The 20,591-nt window shown below is 44.6% G+C and overlaps 2 protein-coding genes across 2 annotated transcripts; one reads left to right on the forward strand and one right to left on the reverse strand.

The window, feature by feature from the left end:
- Nucleotides 1–824: 824 nt before the first annotated feature.
- LOC121578107 (nucleolar and coiled-body phosphoprotein 1) lies at nt 825–14,339 on the reverse strand. Its single transcript, XM_041892257.2, is given in 16 exon segments — nt 825–1,064; nt 2,293–2,373; nt 4,186–4,316; nt 4,771–5,187; nt 5,341–6,291; nt 6,980–7,513; nt 8,940–9,035; nt 9,182–9,307; nt 9,600–9,699; nt 10,278–10,397; nt 10,400–10,512; nt 10,893–11,037; nt 11,668–11,744; nt 13,219–13,355; nt 13,581–13,639; nt 14,190–14,339. Coding segments are annotated over 16 exon segments (3,357 nt in total). The 5' UTR covers nt 14,301–14,339; the 3' UTR covers nt 825–905.
- A 283-nt stretch (nt 14,340–14,622) lies between these two features.
- On the forward strand, nt 14,623–15,505 carry mrps6 (mitochondrial ribosomal protein S6). Its single transcript, XM_041897293.2, has one exon. It carries the CDS (start codon nt 14,740–14,742, stop codon nt 15,100–15,102), a length of 363 nt encoding a protein of 120 aa, XP_041753227.1. The 5' UTR covers nt 14,623–14,739; the 3' UTR covers nt 15,103–15,505.
- The last annotated feature ends 5,086 nt before the right edge of the window (nt 15,506–20,591 follow it).

Raw genomic sequence — 20,591 nt, forward strand, 5'->3', positions numbered from 1 at the left:
GCATGAGATCTGGTAGGTGACTGCAAATGTAGTCGGCCTGGAACGCGCCCACCATACTACTCATACCAAAAAGAGAAACGAATGAACGTTTTCATTCAACCCCCAAATAAACAACCCACAGGTCTGCATGATACATACAAAAACACATTTAGTCGTTTTCCTGACAGCACAAAAATCAAACAAATAACCCTTTTCCCCGCAATGTGTCCTAACAATGCAAACAGCGATACACAAGAAACAAGAACAGAATTTAAATTTACTACTGAAAATCACTGGACAGAAAGGGGAAAGATCCAGGCTAACAATAACACAAGCAGCAACAGATTAAGGGGCTGAGAGAAAAATAAAGGAATCTGAAAAGAGTTGACACGCTTAAATGGATATTTAACTTCATTGGTGGCTTATTACCACCACCTGGTGGCTATATGTTGTAAATGCAGCCTAAGGACAGTCTTCTGTGATCTGTACTGAAGGCACAGAGGAGCCAGCCAGACACCTCCCCTGCAGCCTTACCTGTCTGCCTGTGTCCCAAATCGCACCCTATTCCCTATACACTGCACTACTTTCGATCAGGTCAAAAGCAGTGCACTACATAGCGTATAGGGTGCCATTTCAAGACAGTTAGTCTCCACTTCTACACTGTCATTCCACCATTAAAGAAATCTGTGTTTAAAAAGGACTGGTTTAACACAGACTTCTGAACTAAAAAAAATCACCAGCCAGCCAGCTATGTGAATAGCAGTCTCAACTCAGCTGTAGTTCAGTTCGTGATCTTCAGCTCAGTCAGGGTTGCTGCGGAGGGGGGAGGTATTGTCATTTCAGGGGGGGAGACAGTCCTGGTAATCGGATAGTCCTGGGTCAAGTGAAGGGAGGAAGAGGGGTGGTGACAAACGATGACCAGGTTCTCAGTCGCTGTCGAACTTGATGGAGTTGACGGACTGGGAGATGGCTCCTCCACAGTAGCTACCCCTCTTCTTCTTGGTCTTCTCATGGCGGAAGGACTTCCCCTTGGTGAAGCGGAGCACGTCATTGGCCCTCTGGCCCCAGTCTCCATCCGCCCCGCGCTGAGGAGGAGGAGCAGAGCAGAGAGCTAGTCAAAACATGTGATAATGACGTGATCACATCCCTGGCTGAAGGGTTGACGACATGCAATTTGTAACTATCGTACAGCTTTAACTCAGGGTTCAAGCACTGGAAATTAGTGCAAGCTAAGGTGTGAACGTGCAATGCTTCTTCTGACTGTTGTCCATTCAGTGTGTGAATGATTTTAAGGCCCAGTGCAGTCAATTTTTTTAAAAATAATAATATAATACCACATTACGAGGTTGGAATAATACTGTGAAATTGTGAAGATTATAATGCCCTTTTCGTGTAAGAGCCTTTTGAAAAAACGCCTGAAATTTCAGCCTGTTTTGGTGGGATGGAGTTTTGGCCTGCCTGGTGCCACTAGAGATCCTGGTTCGAATCCAGGCTCTGATGTAGCCGGCCACCAGTAATGTCCCCCCCCCCGATTAAAACCATCAGAATTGGAGAAAATGTCAAATCAGTAAGGCTGTAGGACCTAAGCCTCATTAGCTTGCTTCGACTGACAGGTTACCGACAATGGCAGCGGAAATATTTGTGCTTCCAGTGGTTCGTCCTTGCATCAGTTCAAGCAACACGTATACACCCTAGAGGAACCCTGAAACTAGGAAATATGTTTCAACCGTGTTCAGGTGTTAACGTAAGACTTCATAGCAGCTGTATTTAGCCCAAGGACCATCGTTGCTCCAACAAACCGGCTAAATAAAGCTATTCTGGCGTTTGAGGAAAATCCCTCTTTGTATGTTCTGGTCTTGTGATTCCTCCAGTACACGTGTTGCTCCGACACACACATACCTGCCTGGACATAATGCAAATTAACTATAATAATAATAATAATAATAATAATAATAATAAGCCATTTAGCAGACGCTTTTATCCAAAGCGACTTACAGTCGTGCGTGCATAATTTTTTTTTGTGTATGGGTGGTCCCGGGGATCGAACCCACTACCTTGGCGTTACAAGCACCGTGCTCTACCAGCTGAGCTACAGAGGACCACACATCAGATGGATAACTTTTGTATTATGGATAACTTTTGTATTGGTTTTACCACTTGGGAGGAGAACTGTAATAGTGTTTAAATGAAGGGCTTTAGCACGCTGAGCTGTAATGGTGTGTTCCAGTAAGACATGTTGTAAAAAGGAAAGAATTTTCTTTCCATTTAACATTTGTATAGTACACTGGAGGGAAAGAGGAGTGTAGTTCTCACCTTGGCGTCGAAGGAGTTGTCCGCCAGACGGTTATCCACCTCAATTTCTTCCTCTCTTATTCTACGGAAAGGTACATTGATCTTTAGAGGGACAGACAGGTCAAACAGGGAATTTAGTAGTCAAGTTTAGTCCATGTGACAAATGCGCCACAGACCAGTTAGTTCCACAATGCAATGCACCTCAGTTCTGTGTAGACCCCAGCACACACACACACCAGAAAATAAATCAGTGGTACAGAAATTCAATTCATCCCATTTCTGTATACTGATACACTACCGGTCAAAAGTTTTAGAACACCTACTCATTCAAGGGTTTTTCTTTATTAAAAAAAAAAACTATTTCCTACATTGTAGAATAATAGTGAAGACATCAAAACTATGAAATAACACATATGGAATCATGTTGTAACCAGAAAAGTGTTAAACAAATCTAAATATATTTGAAATTTTTCAAATAGCCACCCTTTGCCTTGATGACAGCTTTGCACACTCTTGGCATTCTCTCAACCGGCTTCACCTGGAATGCTTTTCCAACAGTCTTGAACGAGTTCCCACATACGCTGAGCACCAGTTGGCTGCTTTTCCTTCACTCTGCCGTCCGACTCATCCCAAACCATCTCAATTGGGTTGAGGTCGGGGGATTGTGGAGGCCAGGTCATCTGATGCAGCACTCCATCACTCTCCTTCTTGGTCAAATAGCCCTTACACAGCCTGGAGGTGTGTTGGGTCATTGTCCTGTTAAACAAATTATATCCCATCTGGTTTGGGCTTAGTGGGACTGGCGTAGTGCTACAGAATGCTGTGGTAGCCATGCTGGTTAAGTGTGCCTTGAATTCTAAATACATCACAGACAGTGTCACCAGCAAAGCACCCCCACACCATAACACCTCCTCCTCCATGCTTTACGGTGGGAAATACACATGCGGAGATCATCCGTTCACCTACTCTGCGTCTCACAAAGACACGGCGATTGGAACGAAAAGTCTCCAATTTGGACTCCAGACCAAAGGACACATTTCCACCGGTCTAATGTCCATTGCTCGTGTTTCTTGGCCCAAGCAGGTCTCTTCTTATTGGTGTCCTTTAGTGGTGGTTTCTTTGCAGCAATTCGACCATGAAGGCCTGATTCACACAGTCTCCTCTGAACAGTTGATTTTGAGATGCGTCTGTTACTTGAACTCTGAAGCATTTATTTGGGCTGCAATTTCTGAGGCTGGTAACTCTAATGAACTTATCCTCTATAGCAGAGGTAACTCTGGGTCTTCCATTCCTGTGGCGGTCCTCATGAGAGCCACTTTCATCATAGCACTTGATGGTTCTTGCGACTGGACTTGAAGTTCTTGAAATGTTCCGTATTGACTGACTTTCATGTCTTAAAGTAATGGACTGTCGTTTCTCTTTGCTTATTTGAGCTGTTCTTGCCATAATATGGACTTTGTCTTACCAAATAGGGCTACCATGTCACAATACAACTGATTGGCTCAAACGAAATTCCACAAATTAACTTTGAACAAGGCACACCTGTTAATTGAAATGCATTCCAGGTGACTACCTCATGAAGCTGGTTGAGAGAATGCCATTTTACATATATTTTGATTTGTTTAACACTTTTTTTGGTTACTACATGATTCCATATGTGTTATTTCATAGTTTTGATGTCTTCACTATTATCCTACAATGTAGAAAATAGTTTTAAAAAATAAAGAAAAACCCTTGAATGAGTAGGCGTTCTAAAACTTTTGACCAGTGGTGTAGTCTGACACCATGTTCAAGTTTATTTGCCAAATGAAATAAATACTTTGAACCAAACCAACAGCCCACAAATGATATGTATTAAACAGTCATACAAACCAAGCGCTAGCCAGCCAGTCAGTCTCTCTGTTCTGTTCTCACCTTCTTAGAGACTTTAGGGAACGTCTGTGGTGTTTTTGTTACTTTCTTATTTTTGGGTGTCGTTGCCTCTTCCTCCTCGCTCTCAGAAGACGAGGCTCCTCCATCCCTCTTTCTCTTGGCGTTTGCGGTGCCTGTGGAGGGAGAGAAGAGGGAGACTGAGAAAAATATCCTTCTTCTTAATCTATCCTGTAATATAAAACGATCCTGGTTATAAGAATTCAAACTAACCCAAGAACCGATAAAAAAAAAAAAAAAAAAAAAAGGGCAATACAACTAAACAATGGAAACAATTCAAATCAAGGATGACTTTTCAAGTAACAGTCATTGGTGAGTTATTGTAGCATGACAATTAGCCTTGCTGCAAAACATGGACCAATTTTCCTTCTCTTGGTAAATGGCTCCATTATGCAGCCCATTTCTTCAGGCCTTTAAGACAGCGCTCAACACAATACAGTTGTACTAAAGCTCACGAGGCATTTATAAAAGCTATAAATCGTCAATAATCAAAATGGGTAAATATCATGAATTTAAGATGCCCATTGAACAGATTCCAGATTGTAACTTTTAGTGGCGTTCGACACTCACCGTTAGCCATGGGCGTTGTGACTGCTGCCGGCGATGAGCTGCTGGCCTCCTTGGATTTAGACGCTGGCGTGGCGGCGGGTTTCACTGCGTTTTTACTGGCCTCTTCCTCAGAGCTACTCTCCTCGGAAGAGGACGACTCGGCAGCCTTGGCCGGTTTCGTTGCCTTGGCTGCAGAGGTGATCGCTTTGGGTTTAGCTGGCTTCCCATTGGTCAGAGCAGGCGTCGTCTTGGCGACCTCTGTCTCCATCTCCGAGTCGGAACTGTCGGAAGAGTCCGAGCTGCTTTCGGCTGCCTTTTTAGCCTTCGCTGGGGTTGCAGCCTTCGCTGGGGTTGCAGCCTTCGCTGGGGTTGCAGCCTTCGCTGGGGTTGCAGCCTTCGCTGGGGTTGCAGCCTTCGCTGCTGCTTGTTTGGGCGCTGCTGCAAGGTTCAAAGTTCAATTTAGTCGTCACATGTATAAAAATACAATGGAATGCTTACTCACAAGCGGCCTCGAAATACGAAGAAGATAAAAAATAAGCCTATACATAAATATATGAGACCGAGAGAGAGAGAATGTAGGAATCTTCTTACCCTCTTCATCACTGGAGTCCTCTGAAGAGCTGCTGTCCTCCTTAGCTTTAGGTCTGGCTGCTGGGGTGGTCTTGGGGGTAGCAGAGGGTTTCACAGCCTTTTTACTGGCCTCTTCCTCAGAGCTACTGTCCTCAGATGATGACGACGACTCCGCAGCTTTAGCCGGTGCCTTGACTGCAGGACTCTTGGCTGCAGGTTTGGTGGTGGTGATCTTGGCCGCAGCAGCTTGGTCCTCGGAGTCCGAGCGGTCTGAATCGGAGCTGCTCTCGGCTGCTGCCTTGGCTGGGGCTGATTTAGTCACCACTGGGGTGGCTGGTTTAGAGGTAGACTTCTTAGCTATGGCCTCATCCTCATCTGAGCTAGAGTCGGAGTCCGAGCTGCTCTCCGCTGCAGCTGGTTTGGAGGCTGGTTTAGTAACCGGGGTAGCTGGTTTGGAGGCTGGTTTAGTAACCGGGGCTGAGGTAGCCTTCTTAGCTGGGGGTTCGTCATCTTCAGAAGAAGAGTCGGAGTCCGAGCTGCTCTCCGCTGCAGCTGGTTTGGAGGCTGGTTTAGTAACCGGGGTGGCTGGTTTGGAGGCTGGTTTAGTAACCGGGGTGGCTGGTTTAGTAACCGGGGTGGCTGGTTTAGTAACCGGGGCTGAGGTAGCCTTCTTAGCTGGGGGTTCGTCATCTTCAGAAGAAGAGTCGGAGTCCGAGCTGCTCTCTGCTGCAGCTGGTTTAGTAACCGGGGTGGCTGGTTTAGTAACCGGGGTAGCTGGTTTGGAGGCTGGTTTAGTAACCGGGGTGGCTGGTTTAGTAACTGGGGTTGAGGTAGCCTTCTTAGCTGGGCGTTCGTCATCTTCAGAAGAAGAGTCGGAGTCGGAGCTGTTTCCTGCAGCAGCCTTGGCTGGGGCCTTGGGGGCAGCTGCAGCAGGTTTACCTGGTGTCTCGTCCTCAGAACTGCTGTCAGAGTCTACAGGACAGACAGATGGGAACATTACAGCATTTAAAATGGTAGATACAGTTAAATAAATGTGGAGTTTGTTTGATTTTAGTCTCAGCCAAGACCGAAATTCTACTCCCCCACTACCTAATGCTATGTAACACTTTACTGTGTTTTTCTGAGGACAACAAAAAGGAAAAAACATTTTTATTCGTCCAAAAATAAATGTACCGCCCAACAAAGAGCAGAATTGTTTCTCTAAACAAGTTATGACTACTTTTCCGGGGTCAGACTGAAATGTCTCCAACGGGTGCAAGGTGACAACAGCAACATTAATATATCATCTGATAGTTCTCATGTTGGTGACGCATATCTAGAGAAGTACTAGCCCTGAGGGGACCATATAGAAGTACTAGCCCTGAGGGGACCACATAGAAGTACTAGCCCTGAGGGGACCATATAGAAGTACTAGCCCTGAGGGGACCATATAGAAGTACTAGCCCTGAGGGGACCATATAGAAGTACTAGCCCTGAGCGGAACATAGAAGGGTCCAACTGGCAAGAATGAGTCGCAATTTACTGCATTGTGTAACGTTTTGGTAAAATAACCAGTGTATAATAGACAAGTATATTCTGATCTAACCCGAGTCCCAGATCTGGGACGCATTCTAAAATGAATCAGTCCATCTTACAGTCAATTGTATTAATTCTGTCTTACCAGAGCTTGAAGAGTCTGATTTCTTAGCTGGGGCAGCCTTCGCTGGGGCAGCCTTCGCTGGGGCAGCCTTCGCTGGAGTCACCTTGGCTGATGCTACTTTCACTGTCCCCTCGTCGTCATCCTCGGAGCTGGAGGAAGAGGAGCCGTCTTCCGCCACCTTTACAGTAGCCTTCGTCCCCGTTACAGTCACAGTTTTGGCACCCTCCTCCTTTTCCTCTGCCACCTTTACCGCTGCTGTAGCTGGGGCTACTTTCACCGTCTTCGAACCCTTCTCCTCCTCCTCTTCCTCGGAGCTGGAGGCCGAGGAAGAGTCTTCCTTGGCAGGGGTAACTGTTATTTTGACTGCTGTGGACTTAACCCTTATTACTTCTGGCTTCTTAGCCTCTTCTTCATCCTCAGAGCTGGAGTCAGAGTCTTCTGCTGGGGCAGCCTTCGCTGGGGCAGCCTTCGCTGGGGCAGCCTTCGCTGGGGCAGCCTTTGGTGTTACCGGGACTTTGGCTGCTGGCTTCTTTGCTTCATCCTCAGAGCTGGAGTCTAAGAGAGGAATAAGAGAAGCAATGCGAGTGTTCACTTCCCCTTTAAAATCAAACACCTCAACTCCGGTCAAACAGTTGCAATAGTGGCTCGTCATTTAAAAAAGGACAGGTATATTTCCACAAATCTAACGTAGATTGACGATATTCCATCTAAAAATACATTACACACACACTTCTATTTTCACAATTTGAATTATATTTATAAAAAACTCAAAACGTACAATACATTGCGGCTTTGACGTCAAGGAGCAACGGCCTGGTGGTGGCAGCATGTGTCGGCATGCATGTTTGGTGGAAATGCAAGTAGATGGGAAGATGGTCCAATCGCGTCGGGCCGACTGTCATACGCAGGCCTCACTTTGGTAAGTAGGTACTAAAGTGCCCAAATACTTCCTGTGTTATGTTGCTAGTAGATGATTTAAAAAATAACTAATATAGAAAGCTGGCTAAGTGCACCGGGCCATGCAAAACTAACTGGCCCACTCACACGGATCTAGCATGGTGTTTGGGGATGTCAGAATACTGCACGTTTTGCGGAAATGAAAATGGTCAAAAACACCAAATCGGATTAATGTCATTGTTTATTTCAAGGTCTTTATTTTTGCTCAACTGCCTGATCTTTATTGGCTGATGTAACTTGCAGGATATCATGGTAGCCAATGGTTGTTAACCATTCTACCTGGATTTACTGCTGCCAGTATCAGAGGAAGACCCAAAAAAATTGTCAAAGACTCCAGTCACCCAAGTCATAGACTGTTCTCTGCTACCGCACGGCAAGTGGTACCACCGGAAGGGCCACGTCTAGGTCCAAAAGCCTCCTTAATAGCTTCTACCCCCAAGCCATAAGACTGCTGAACAATTAATCAAATGGCCACCCGGACTATTTACATTGACCCCCCTCCCCTCCCTTGTTTTTACACTGCTGCTACTCGCTGTTTATTATCTATGCATAGTCACTTTACCCCTACCTACATGTACAAATTACCTCGACTAACCTGTACCCCTGCACATTGACTCGGTACCAGTACCCCCTGTATATAGCCTCGTTATTGTTATTTTATTGTGCAACGTTTTTTTTTTTTTACTTTAGTTTATTTAGTAAATATTTTCTTAAAACCGCATTGTTGGTCCTGCTAGCGTAGCGCTCCTCTAACGCAGCGCTCCTCTCGTCACTTTCCCGACATGACTTCAGTCAGATTCTGATAAAATATATCCCAAAATACAAATGTAAAGTGATATCATACTGGCACTTTTAGCTGGAAGGATGAAACAATTCAGAATGTTTTACAACAACCTAATTCCGCAACCTCCCTTTCACCTGGCTGAAGATTTAGAATGTGTTGCGTTTACCATTGCTCTAGTCTAGAACCAAGATCTACAACCCTTATAATCTATAGCCTTTAGAAACTAGGTCTAGAACCTACCTGTGCTCTCAGAGCTGGACTCTGCCTTCTTAGCAGCTCCAGCAGCTTTGGGGGTCACAGTCTTGGCTGGGGTGGTCTTCACCGGGGCTGCTTTAGCTGAGGAGAATAACAAGGCATCAGATACCGAGACGGCGCTCAGGGCCGGTTTCCCCAGACAGATGTCGCTAGCCTTGGGACTATAAAAACACTTCAATTGAAACCAGTAGGGGTATGACTTGGGAAAATAAACTGTAGTTAGTTACCTGCCACTTTCTCCTCCTCCTCCTCTTCATCACTACTGTCATCACTGCTGTCTGAGGAGCTACTCTCCTTAACTGCAGGGGCCTTCTTAAGTGCAGCAGCAGCGGGTGGGACGACCCGGGACGTACCTACACAGACAGACAAGGGGCATCAGCCTCTGTACTAATCACATTGAATTCTAAAATGTGATCCCTAGCCACACCTGTAGATATGAGGATTTGAATAGGTGGGAAGCATTATGGCCAAGAACCCAATCAGCACATCAGATTACTTAAACCCCCCATCTGATCCCTTCAGATCTATATAGGTGGTTATGGGAACGACTTTGAATCACTCCCCAGAGTTCATGCAGGTCCTATGCTAATTTACCCAGAGGCACCTATGGACAGACACCTGGTGTACTACTAGATAACCACACACCTGACTTTGCCTTCTTGCTGGGAGAGGCCTCCTCTTCATCCGATGAAGAGTCATCACTGCTGGACTCAGCGGCCTTAGCTGGAGGGGTCTTCACTGGGGCCTGTTGGGAGAGACTGGGTCAGTCCTGGAGGTAAAGAACTACATTGTAGACACAATCTGAAGATATAGCAGCTGAAACGTGTATGTGTGGTTTTAATTATCCTTGTGGACATGTTAAGATTTAAAAACTAAATATGAAGTACCTTGGTATTGTTTTTCTAATGTTTTATGAAGTTGTGTAATGAATTAGTTTCACGGTTGACTGAGTCTTCATTTCTCGCCCCCCCACACATTTACTCCACAATATATAGTTAATGTCCCTTCTTCCACTCCTGCATCGTATGACCGTGGCACACAAGGCTGGTTTGTCGGAACAAGGAGATGCTGTACCACGCCTAGGAAGGGAGACTGTCACTGACAACACAGCTCCCATGGTAACGTGGACGCCTGTCCTGTTTGTGAGCCCCGGGCCTATATTTACAAAATCGTCCCAGGAGGAGGACTGCTGATCTAGGTTCAGTTCCCTTCTGTCAACTGACCTTTAGTCATCACTACCTAAAAAGGCTAAACTGATCCTAGATCAGGCTTTTTGAATACACCCCTGGTGAGAGGTGGTGTGCTGTGGATCAGTTTCAGTACCTTAGTGGGCGCCTCGTCTTCACTGGAGCTGTCCTCAGCCTTCTTCTGAGCTGCTGCGGCGGCTGCAACCTTTCCTGCCTTAGGGGTCGCGGCTGCCTTAGGGGTCGGCTGCCTTAGGGGTCGGCTGCAACCTTTCCTGCCTTAGGGGTCGCGGCTGCCTTAGGGGTGGCGGCTGCAGGCTTTCCTGCCTTAGGGGTCGCGGCTGCCTTAGGGGTGGCGGCTGCAGGCTTTCGTTCTACAGAGCAAGAAGAACAGTCAGCAAGACACTACAGAAGACAAGTAACATCCAAGAAGCACCCGCACAATGACGGTAGCAAAGCCTCTAAAACAATACGGGATCACGTGTGCTGTCGTAAAGCGATTGTCTTGGTCAGGTGTCCGTCTAAAAGAGATTCCTTGTCTCAAGGGACTTCATGGTTGAACAAAGGTTAAAATGTAGAAACGTTTGCGGTCATACTCACATACTAGAAATATGTTTGGTGGGCTAGAGGATACTAGAAAAGAACCTGACGAAGATCCTTGTGGACGTGGAAACGTTGTCAATAAAAGGTGGCAATTGGGAGCATGTTCAGTGTGCGGGCCTTCCTGTTCATTCCAACGCTTAAATGTACTCACTAGCTGCAGGGGCTTTGGCTGGAGCCTCATCTTCAGATGACTCACTGCTAGAGCTGGAGTCCTTTTTCCTGCCTGCTGCCACTACAGGGGCCTTCACTGGGGCTGCTGCCACTGCAGGGGCCTTCACTGGGGCTGCGGCAGGTTTCTGTTGGCAGGGAAGAGGAACAGATTTAAAACATGCTGGAAGAACAGACCTACCCCACACATTCTTTATAACATAACCAACGTTTCAACAGCATGATGCCTTCATTAGGACACGCGTAATTTTCACTAAGCCCCCCCCCCCATTGCTCTGTAATAGCCTATGGTCAGCCATTATAGCAAATCAACAACATCGATATTTATTAGGATCCCCATTAGCCGACGCCAATGGCGACAGCTAGTCTAACTGGGGTCCGACACATAATGAAAAATAAATTACAGACAAAGGACGTTACAATTTACATAGATTTAAAAACATAAACATGTAGTGTGAGCATCTATCAGTTACACATACATGTCAGTACATACACACAAGTAGGTCACATGGGGGAAGGGCGTTGTGCCGTGAGGTGTTGCTTTATTCGTAAAAAAACAAAAAACAAACACAGATTTGCTATTCATTTGCACTATAATAAGATGGAAGGGAGTTCCATGCACTCATGGCTCTGTATAATACTGTACGTTTCCTTGAATTTGTTCTGGACCTGACCATAGATCATATGGTTAGGAATTTTAACATAATAAAAAAACAAAATATTAATTGTTGTTAAACAATTAAACATAGCTCCTGTACCTTTGCTGCAGCCTCCTCATCACTGGAATCATCACTGCTGCTGGAATCTGCTTTAGCAGAGGGTGGGGCCTTGGCTGCTAACAAAAACACATGAAGAAAACGTTAAAAAGGTAGACTCAGCGAATTGACGTTGCCACGAGCAGCACCGCAGATATTGAGATGAGCGAGATGCAAGACTTCGCTCTAACACAGTATCTGTGTATGTGCACGGGTTCACTTCACATGGTAGGCGGGGTACCAAAACAGCGGAGAAGTTGAGCTTCACACTTCAACACTCTTAGGGGCTGCGAAAATTGACCCACTATGCTGTTTATATTCTGCATCTATGTCATATCGCAGAGTTGACCTTTAACAGGATGAAAGGGGTAAACTCTGTCCGTCGATGCCGTGGCAAAGTAGGATATTGGTTTAGGGGCAGCGGTTCCCAAACTAGGGGTCACCTGATATGAAAATGGGGTTGCCTGATATGAAAACGGGGTCGTTGGAGAATTTCAAAAATCCTGAAGAACAAACACATATAGAAAAACAATTAGACCACTGCAAAATTATCAGTTTCTCTGGTTTTACTATTTATAGGTATGTGTTTGGGTAAAAATAACATTTGTTTTATTCTATAAACTACGGACAACATTTTCCCCAAATTCCAAATAAAAATAGTCATTTAGAGCATTTATTTGCAGAAACTGACAACTGGTCAAAATAACAAAAAAATGATGCAGTGTTGTCAGACCTCGAATAATGCAAAGAAAATAAGTTAATGTTCATTTTTAAACAACACAATACTAATGTAAAATAGCTCTTACACAGCCTGGAGGTGTGTTGGGTCGTTGTCCTGTAGGCTATTAATTTCATAAATTATCACACAGTTAGGGTCACGTGAATTTTCAGATGTCAAAATGGGGTAGTGGGCCAAAATAGTTTGGGAACCCCTGGTTTAGGGGTAGGTGAATATTACTGATGCATGAATAGAGGGTGACGTAAGAAAAGCAGGAATTAAATCCTATTGATAGGAAGATAATTGTCTGATTCAGAGTGGCGCAGCGGTCTAAGACACTGCATCTCAGTGCTTGAGGGGTCACTACAGACCCCCTGGTTCGATTCCAGGCTGTATCACAACCGGCCGTGATTGGGAGTCCCACAATTGGCCCAGCGTCGTCCGGGTTTGGCCGGTGCAGGCCGTCATTGTAAATAAGAATTTGTTCTAAACTGACCTGCCTAGTTAAATAAATAAAATATTTTACAAAAAATGTATGTGCTGGCTCAGGTACTCCACTATAGGGCCAACCTGGACCATAATGTGCAGGCTCGGGTATCCTCTCTTGCATTGTCCTTTCCAGCATTGTTCCAGCAACTATGGTGGCTGTGTAGCCATCCCAGTATACCTCGCAGTGTGGCTCAGTTGGTAGAGCATGGTGCTTGCAAAGCCAAAGTCGTGGGTTCGATTACCGCAGGGGCTACGCATACAAAAGTGTACGCACGCACTACTGTAAGTCGCTTTTGATAAGAGTCTGCTAAACTGGCATATATTAAAAAGGACAGATGAGCACGTACCTGTGGGTGCAGCAGCTTCCTCCTCATCACTGCTCGACTCCTCACTGGAGCTCTCTGCAGTCTTTGCCTTCTTAGCAGACGGACTGTCGCTGGTTGGACTGATGGGCAGCCCCTTGCGTTTCTTAGCCTCAGGAGACCTGAGTAAGGAATGGCAGAAACGGAGCAGAGAGTGACATTCAACATCATTTAGAGTAAACTACAACTCTTGGTATGTGCACTCAATGGTTTAGCCCTGCAGTTATAGACAAAGGTTCTCTGGGAAGATAACGTTGGATTGAAATATACCCAAGTCAAGTCAATCTCGCCAGCAACGTTGTTGGTGACAATACATTCAAGTAAAGTTACCGATGGAGTGTACTTACTTCACCCAGAAGTTGAAAATGTCAAGAAGACCAGCATCATCTTTTTCGTCCTGGGGTGGCTGTTGTAAAGAAAGAATCATTCACGTCAGCCATTTTATTGTCTTCGCAGGTTTATAGCCATCATGTTGCATGCAATGGAACAAATTGTCCTGAACAATGTGTCATATTGACGAGTATTATTCAACTAGTCAAGTTTTCGATGATGTATCAATGTTCCAACTGCAATCAACATTTCCCAATAAACAAGAAATGCCAGGCCTGACATGTTACTCTATAGTACACACACAGCATTTCTTAGCCTGCTGGCTAGCCAGACAGACATTTTATTCAATCTTTCAACGTTAGCTAGCTATCTAGTTAGTCCAATTAACGTTATTCGGTGATGGCAGTTGAAGTAAACATCATAAAAGCTGAATATGTAACACATAAAATGGGTATTCGAATAAAAAAATAATTTGATGGGTTGGGATCACACGTGTTCTCTGCACGGCGTGCACCATCCTGCTTAGCTGGCTAGCTCGTTAGCTCACCTAGCTAGCCGAGCGGTAAATAACATTGTCAACAATGACTAAACGGAGACGTAGATAGGATACGGAATACGGCGCTTACCACTTTAGCTTGTTTGATGAAGTGCTGAGCAGCCTTGGTAAACTTGTTCTCCAGTAGAAATGAATATACATGTTTGTAAAGATCACTCGGCACGGAACTTTGCTCCGCCATTTTCACCACGCTCGTGTGGAAGGGAACCGCCGAAGACGCATGCGCACTGAAACGCTGTCGCGTGATAAATACGTCACCAAAATAAAAAAAAACATGGCAAAGCACATCTGTGAAACTCATAAATCTTTAGTTTGAGGCCGATAATCATTTAGTACTCAAAACGAGTAATATTATTGGACATAGCTCTAAACATTTTCCTACATGGGTTTATTCTGTATTGTATCGAGATATTCTTATGTAAAACGTTTTAAGCGCCATAACTACACCCCTCCACCCTCCATCTTTGGTATACCCTGGGGCATATATTTTACGTCATCTAAAATCGTTTTACGACATGGCACTTGACGTTCAGAGAACACTGTAAATGAAGGACATTTGTGTGAGTCTGGACGTTTGAACTGTATTATTGTCTTTACTTGCCTTTCACACACTGTAAATCATGCCTCGATATGAGCTTGCCCTCATTGTGAAGGCCATGCAGAGGCCGGAGACCGCGGCCCTTCTGCGGCGCACAGTGGAGACCTTGATGGAGCGGGGCGCTGTGGTGAGAGGCTTGGAGAACCTTGGAGAGAAACTTCTACCGTACAAGATATCGAAACACAACGAGCGACACTCGCGCGGTGGATACTTTCTGATTGACTTCCACGCTGCTCCCGGTATTGTCACGGGCTTGCTGGATCATCTGGAGCGGGACATTGACGTGGTGAGGCCCACGGTCTTGAAGAAGGATCCGGAGCCTTCCAATGGACCCTGTTGCGGATCCCAGGTGGCATCAAAACCCCAGGACACAGCGCAGAAATGAACGGTCATCATATGCTTGATGTCCACTAGAGCTCTTTCTAGTTGCCCAGTTTCTGCGACACAATGGGAAGTGGATCGCATTTGATAGCCAGGCTGTTTCTGCTCTCTTGCCAACAACCTATATATAGAAGACAGGGTTTTTCACATCCTGAGTGAAGACTCACATCATCATCGTCATGTTCATTAGGCACCAAACGGAGGAAAATCGACTGAAACAGGGAGGCACTGCCTGAACACAGAACCGTCGGAAATTTACAACGCATCATTGAGAACGTTTTTGGCATACACAACATGCACACACACCTAGAGAATTCATACCATCCAATATACTGTAATACTATTTCAGTGCCATCTGCTTTAAGGGTTGATTAAATTACTTCGCAAATTACAAACTTGTAAAAATACATTGTTTCATTTTTATTCATAGAGTGCGTAGTGAGGTTTTGGCACGTGTTTTCTTACATGATGTTTTCACCTACTCTATTCAAAGTGCAGTCAGTGAGACATTAAAGTAATGCAGCATTACTTTCCCTTTTAGTCGTTTAGCAGACGTTCTTATCCAGAGCAACTTAGTTAGTGCATTCATCTTAACGTAGCAAGGTAAGACAACCACATGTCATATTTTATTTATTTTTATTTAACCAGGTAAGCCAGTTGAGAACAAGTTCTCATTTACAACTGCGACCTGGCCAAGATAAAGCAAAGCAGTGCGGAAAAAACAACACAGAGTTACATATGGAATAAACAAAACGTACAGTCAATAACACAATAGAAAATCTATATACAGTGTGTGCAAATGTAGTAAGTTATGGAGGTAAGACAATAAATAGGCCATAGTGCAAAATAATTACAATTATAATTTAGTATTAACACTGGAGTGATAGATGTGCAGAAGATGATGTGCAAATAGAGATACTGGGGTGCAAATGAGCAAAATAAATAATGTAAATAACAATATGGGGATGAGGTAGTTGGGTGGGCTAATTACAGATGGGCTGTGTACATGTGCAGTGCATTAAAGTAAAAGTGTTCTTCAATAAAGCAACTGTCAGTATTAGTAAGAAAAGACTAGTGCAAGTGTTAAAGCCAATGTTGATCTGAAAATGTGGTCGGCGGCGCCATATCAAATCAAATTTTATTTGCCACATGCGCCGAATACAACAGGTGTAGACCTTACAGTGAAATGCTTACTGACAAGCCCTTAACCAACAATGCAGTTTTAAGAAAAAATAGTGTTAAGTAAAAAATAGATACAAAAAAAAAGAAGCAAATAATTAAATAGCAGCAGTAAAATAAAATAACAGTAGGGAGGCTATATACAGGGGGTACCGTTTAGTCGAGGTAATTGAGGTAATATGTACATGTGGGTAGAGTTAAAGTGACTATGCATAGATAATAAACAGAGTAGCAGCAGCGTAAAAGAGGGGGTGGGGGGGGTGGGCAATGCAAATAGTCCTGGTAGCCATGATTAGCTGTTCAGGAGTCGTATGGCTTGGGGGTAGAAGCTGTTAAGAAGCCTTTTTTACCTAGACTTGGCGCTCCAGTACCGCTTGCCGTGCGGTAGCAGAGAGAACAGTCTATGACTAGGGTGCCTGGAGTCTTTGACAATTTTTAGGGCCTTCCTCTGACACCGCCTGGTATAGAGGTCCTGGATGGCAGGAATTTTGGCCCCAGTGATGTACTGGGCCGTACGCACTACTCTCTGTAGTGCCTTGCGGTCGGAGACCGAGCAGTTGCCATACCAGGCGGTGATGCAACCAGTCAGGATGCTCTCGATGGTGGAGCTGTATAACTTTTTGAGGATCTGAGGACCCATTCCAAATCTTTTCAGTCTCCTGAGGGTGAATAGGCTTTGTCGTGCCCTCTTCTCGACTGTCTTGGTGTGTTTGGACCATGATAGTTTGTTGGTGATGTGGACACCAAGGAACTTGAAGCTCTCAACCTGTTCCACTACAGCCCCGTCGATGAGAACGGGGGCGTGCTCAGTCCCCTTTTTTTTCCCGGTAGTCCACAATCATCTCCTTTGTCTTGATCACGTTGAGGGAGAGGTTGTTATCCTGGCACCACACGGCCAGGTCTCTGACCTCCTCCCTATAGTCTGTCTCATCATTGTCGGTGATCAGGCCTACCACTGTTGTGTCGTTGGCAAACTTAATGATGGTGTTGGAGTCATGCCTGCAGTCATGGGTGAACAGGGAGTACAGGAGGGGACTGAGCACGCATCCCTGAGGGGCCCTCGTGTTGAGGATCAGCATGGCAGATGTGTTGTTACCTACCCTTACCACCTGGGGGCGGCCCATCAGGAAGTCCAGGATGGAGGGTGTGACGCAATTGCGAAGCCTCCGGAGGAATGCAGAGGCCAAATTGGGCTTAGTACCGCATTGCGGTGTGCCTCAAATTTTTTAACAATGCAAAGGGCTCTGTGTAGTGCCGCATTCACATGATTGGTTGATGGTAGGTGAGGACGGGAGGTCCTATATAAACAAACTCACTCCCTTGAAAACTAATAATGTTCTGTACTGTTTATTGTTTAATGTGGACCCCAGGAAGAGTAGCGGATGCTTTTGCAGCGGCTAATGGCGATCCTAATAAATACCAAATACCAAAACTTCCTTCACAACAGCTCTGCGCTGCTCCGCAAAGTGCAAAAAGTATGTTTGCTCTGACTTCTGCAGAGGCCGCATCGCAGTAAATGCTGTATGGTCAATGCAGACATCAGATTGACCATGCGGCACCTTTAAGTGCAAGAAAGGCAAGGGTTAGGGTGTTATGGCAACATGGTTGAATTGGTGGGATGGTGAGGGGGCATTTTGTGAGTTGTTAAGCTATACATAAATCTTATTAAAACTCTTATTTGCTATACACAGTACCATGTACATTTGGATATAATATTTCAGCGATACTTGTTATGATATGGGGCGGAAGGTTAGTGTTAGGATACAGACAAACACACTCTCCATGAGACACTTCCACACTTTATCCCCAGGTGGCGGTAACCGGGATTAGGTGCTGAGCTAAGCCTTGATAATTTCTCAGCTGTGTCCAATTAAGGCGATCCGTCAGTCAGAGTGCCAGCTTGGAGAGCCGCGAAGCTGCTGGTTTTGTTGCCATGACGCCTTTTGTTTTGAGTTTGGAATCTTTAGTTTAGAATCTTTAGCAGTTTTATGTTTTAGCAGGCTAGTTATCGTTTTGTTAACACCCCACTAGGTATATAATTTTTTTTCCCTCATTGACTGCTACTGCAAAGTAGGCTTTTTGAAGCTGCTTAGTGCTTATCCCATCATAATTAAAATTGAAAGTACTGTATTTGGGACACTACATTGAGACCACATACCATTACACTACTATAAGCAACATTTGTCATTTAGCAGATGCTCTTATCCAGAGCGACTTAAGCTTACCGTATGCTTTCCAGTCAAAACAGTTTGGGCATATATTATGAGCATTTTGTGACGTTTTTGTTCAGTTTGGTCTTCCGCAATGTTCGGCTGCTCGTGCACACAAAAAATTTTTATTGAGGCAAGTCGAAGTTCGGTAGCCGAAGTCTACACCCCTTCATCAGTGTTTGGTCAACAGTACTACACCTAGTAGGAGTGGGAACATGAAGTCATTCAATGAGAGACGAATAGTTTTCATTAAAAAAAAATCATTTGAGAAATACTGCACCAAACATCTTAAAATTGCGTGACTAAGACCAAAAATGTCATAATTAATGACATTTCTTGCGTTATCTTAGATTAATTCGGACTATTTTGAGGAAGTGTTTCTGGCTATATTGTTGCTACGGTGGCTCAAGAGGGACTAACAGTAATATTGCCGCTTTTTTTCTTGTTTTTCAAGCGAAGGTCTTTAGGGAGTATGAGAGCACAGACGGTCGCTATGCCTACCCGAGTCCTGAGAGGAGCAAACCGAACCTATGTATGCGGATGCCTTTACATTTAGTGCATAGATACAGTCCCAGTCAAAAGTTTGGACACACCTACTCATTCAAGGGTTTTTCTTTATTTTTACTATTTTCTACATTGTAGAATAATAGTGAAGACATCAAAACTATTAAATAACACATATGGAATCATGTACTAATAAATAAATAAAATATTTTATATTCTTCAAATAGCCACCCTTTGCCTTGATGACAGCTTTGCACACTCTTGGCATTCTCTCAACCAGCTTCACCTGGAATGCTTTTCAAACAGTCTTGAAGGAGTTCCCACATATGCTGACCACTTGTTGGCTGCTTTTCCTTCAGTCTGCCATCCGACTCATCCCCAAACCATCTCAATTGGGCTGAGGTCGGGGGATTGTGGAGGCCAGGTCATCTGATGCAGCACTCCATCACTCTCCTTCTTGGTCAAATAGCCCTTACACAGCCTGGAGGTGTGTTGGGTCATTGTCTTGTTGAAAAACAAATGATAGTCCCACTAAGCCCAAACCAGATGGGATGGCATATCGCTGCAGAATGCTGTGGTAGCCATGCTGGTTAAGTGTGCCTTGAATTCTAAATAAATCACAGACAGTGTCACCAGCAAAGCACCCCCACACCAGAACACCTCCTCCTCCATGCTTTACGGATGGAACTACACATGCGGATATCATCCGTCTCACAAAGCCACAGTGGTTGGAACCAAAAATCTACAATTTGGACTCCAGACCAAGGGACACATTTCCAACGGTCTAATGTCCATTGCTCGTGTTTCTTGGCCCAAGCAGGTCTCTTCTTATTATTGGTGTCCTTTAGTAGTGGTTTCTTTGCAGTAATTTGACCATGAAGGCCTGATTCACACAGTCCTCTCTGAACAGTTGATGTTGAGATGTGTCTGTGACTTGAACTCTATGAAGCATTTATTTGGGCTGCAATTTCTGAGGCTGGTAACTCTAATGAACTTATCCTCTGCAGCAGAGGTAACTCTGGGTCTTCCATTCCTGTGGCGGTCCTCATGAAAGCCAGTTTCATCATAGCGCTTGATGGTTTTTGCGACTGCACTTGAAGAAACGTTCAAAGTTCTTGAAATTATCCGTATTGACTGACCTTCCGGTCTTAAAGTAATGATGGACTGTCGTTTCTCTTTGCTTATTCGAGCTGTTCTTGCCATAATATGGACTTGGTCTTTTACCAAATAGGCTATATTCTGTCTACCCCCCTACCTTGTCACAACACAACTGATTGGCTCAAACGCATTAAGAAGGAAAGAAATTCCACAAATTAACTTTTAACAAGGCACACCTGTTAATTGAAATGCATTCCAGGTGACTACCTCATGAAGCGGGTTGAGAGAATGCCAAGAGTGTGCAAAGCTGTCATCAAGGCAAAGGGTGGCTATTTTGAAGAATCTCAAATATAAAATATATATTGATTTGTTTAACACTTTTTTGGTTACTACATGATTCCATATGTGTTATTTCATAGTTTTGATGTCTTCACTATTATTCTACAATGTAAAAACATTGACTGGTAGTGTAGGTGAGACAACCACATATCACAATCATAGC

Source organism: Coregonus clupeaformis, chromosome 1 (genome assembly GCF_020615455.1).
Source record: "Coregonus clupeaformis isolate EN_2021a chromosome 1, ASM2061545v1, whole genome shotgun sequence".
Taxonomy (NCBI): domain Eukaryota; kingdom Metazoa; phylum Chordata; class Actinopteri; order Salmoniformes; family Salmonidae; genus Coregonus; species Coregonus clupeaformis.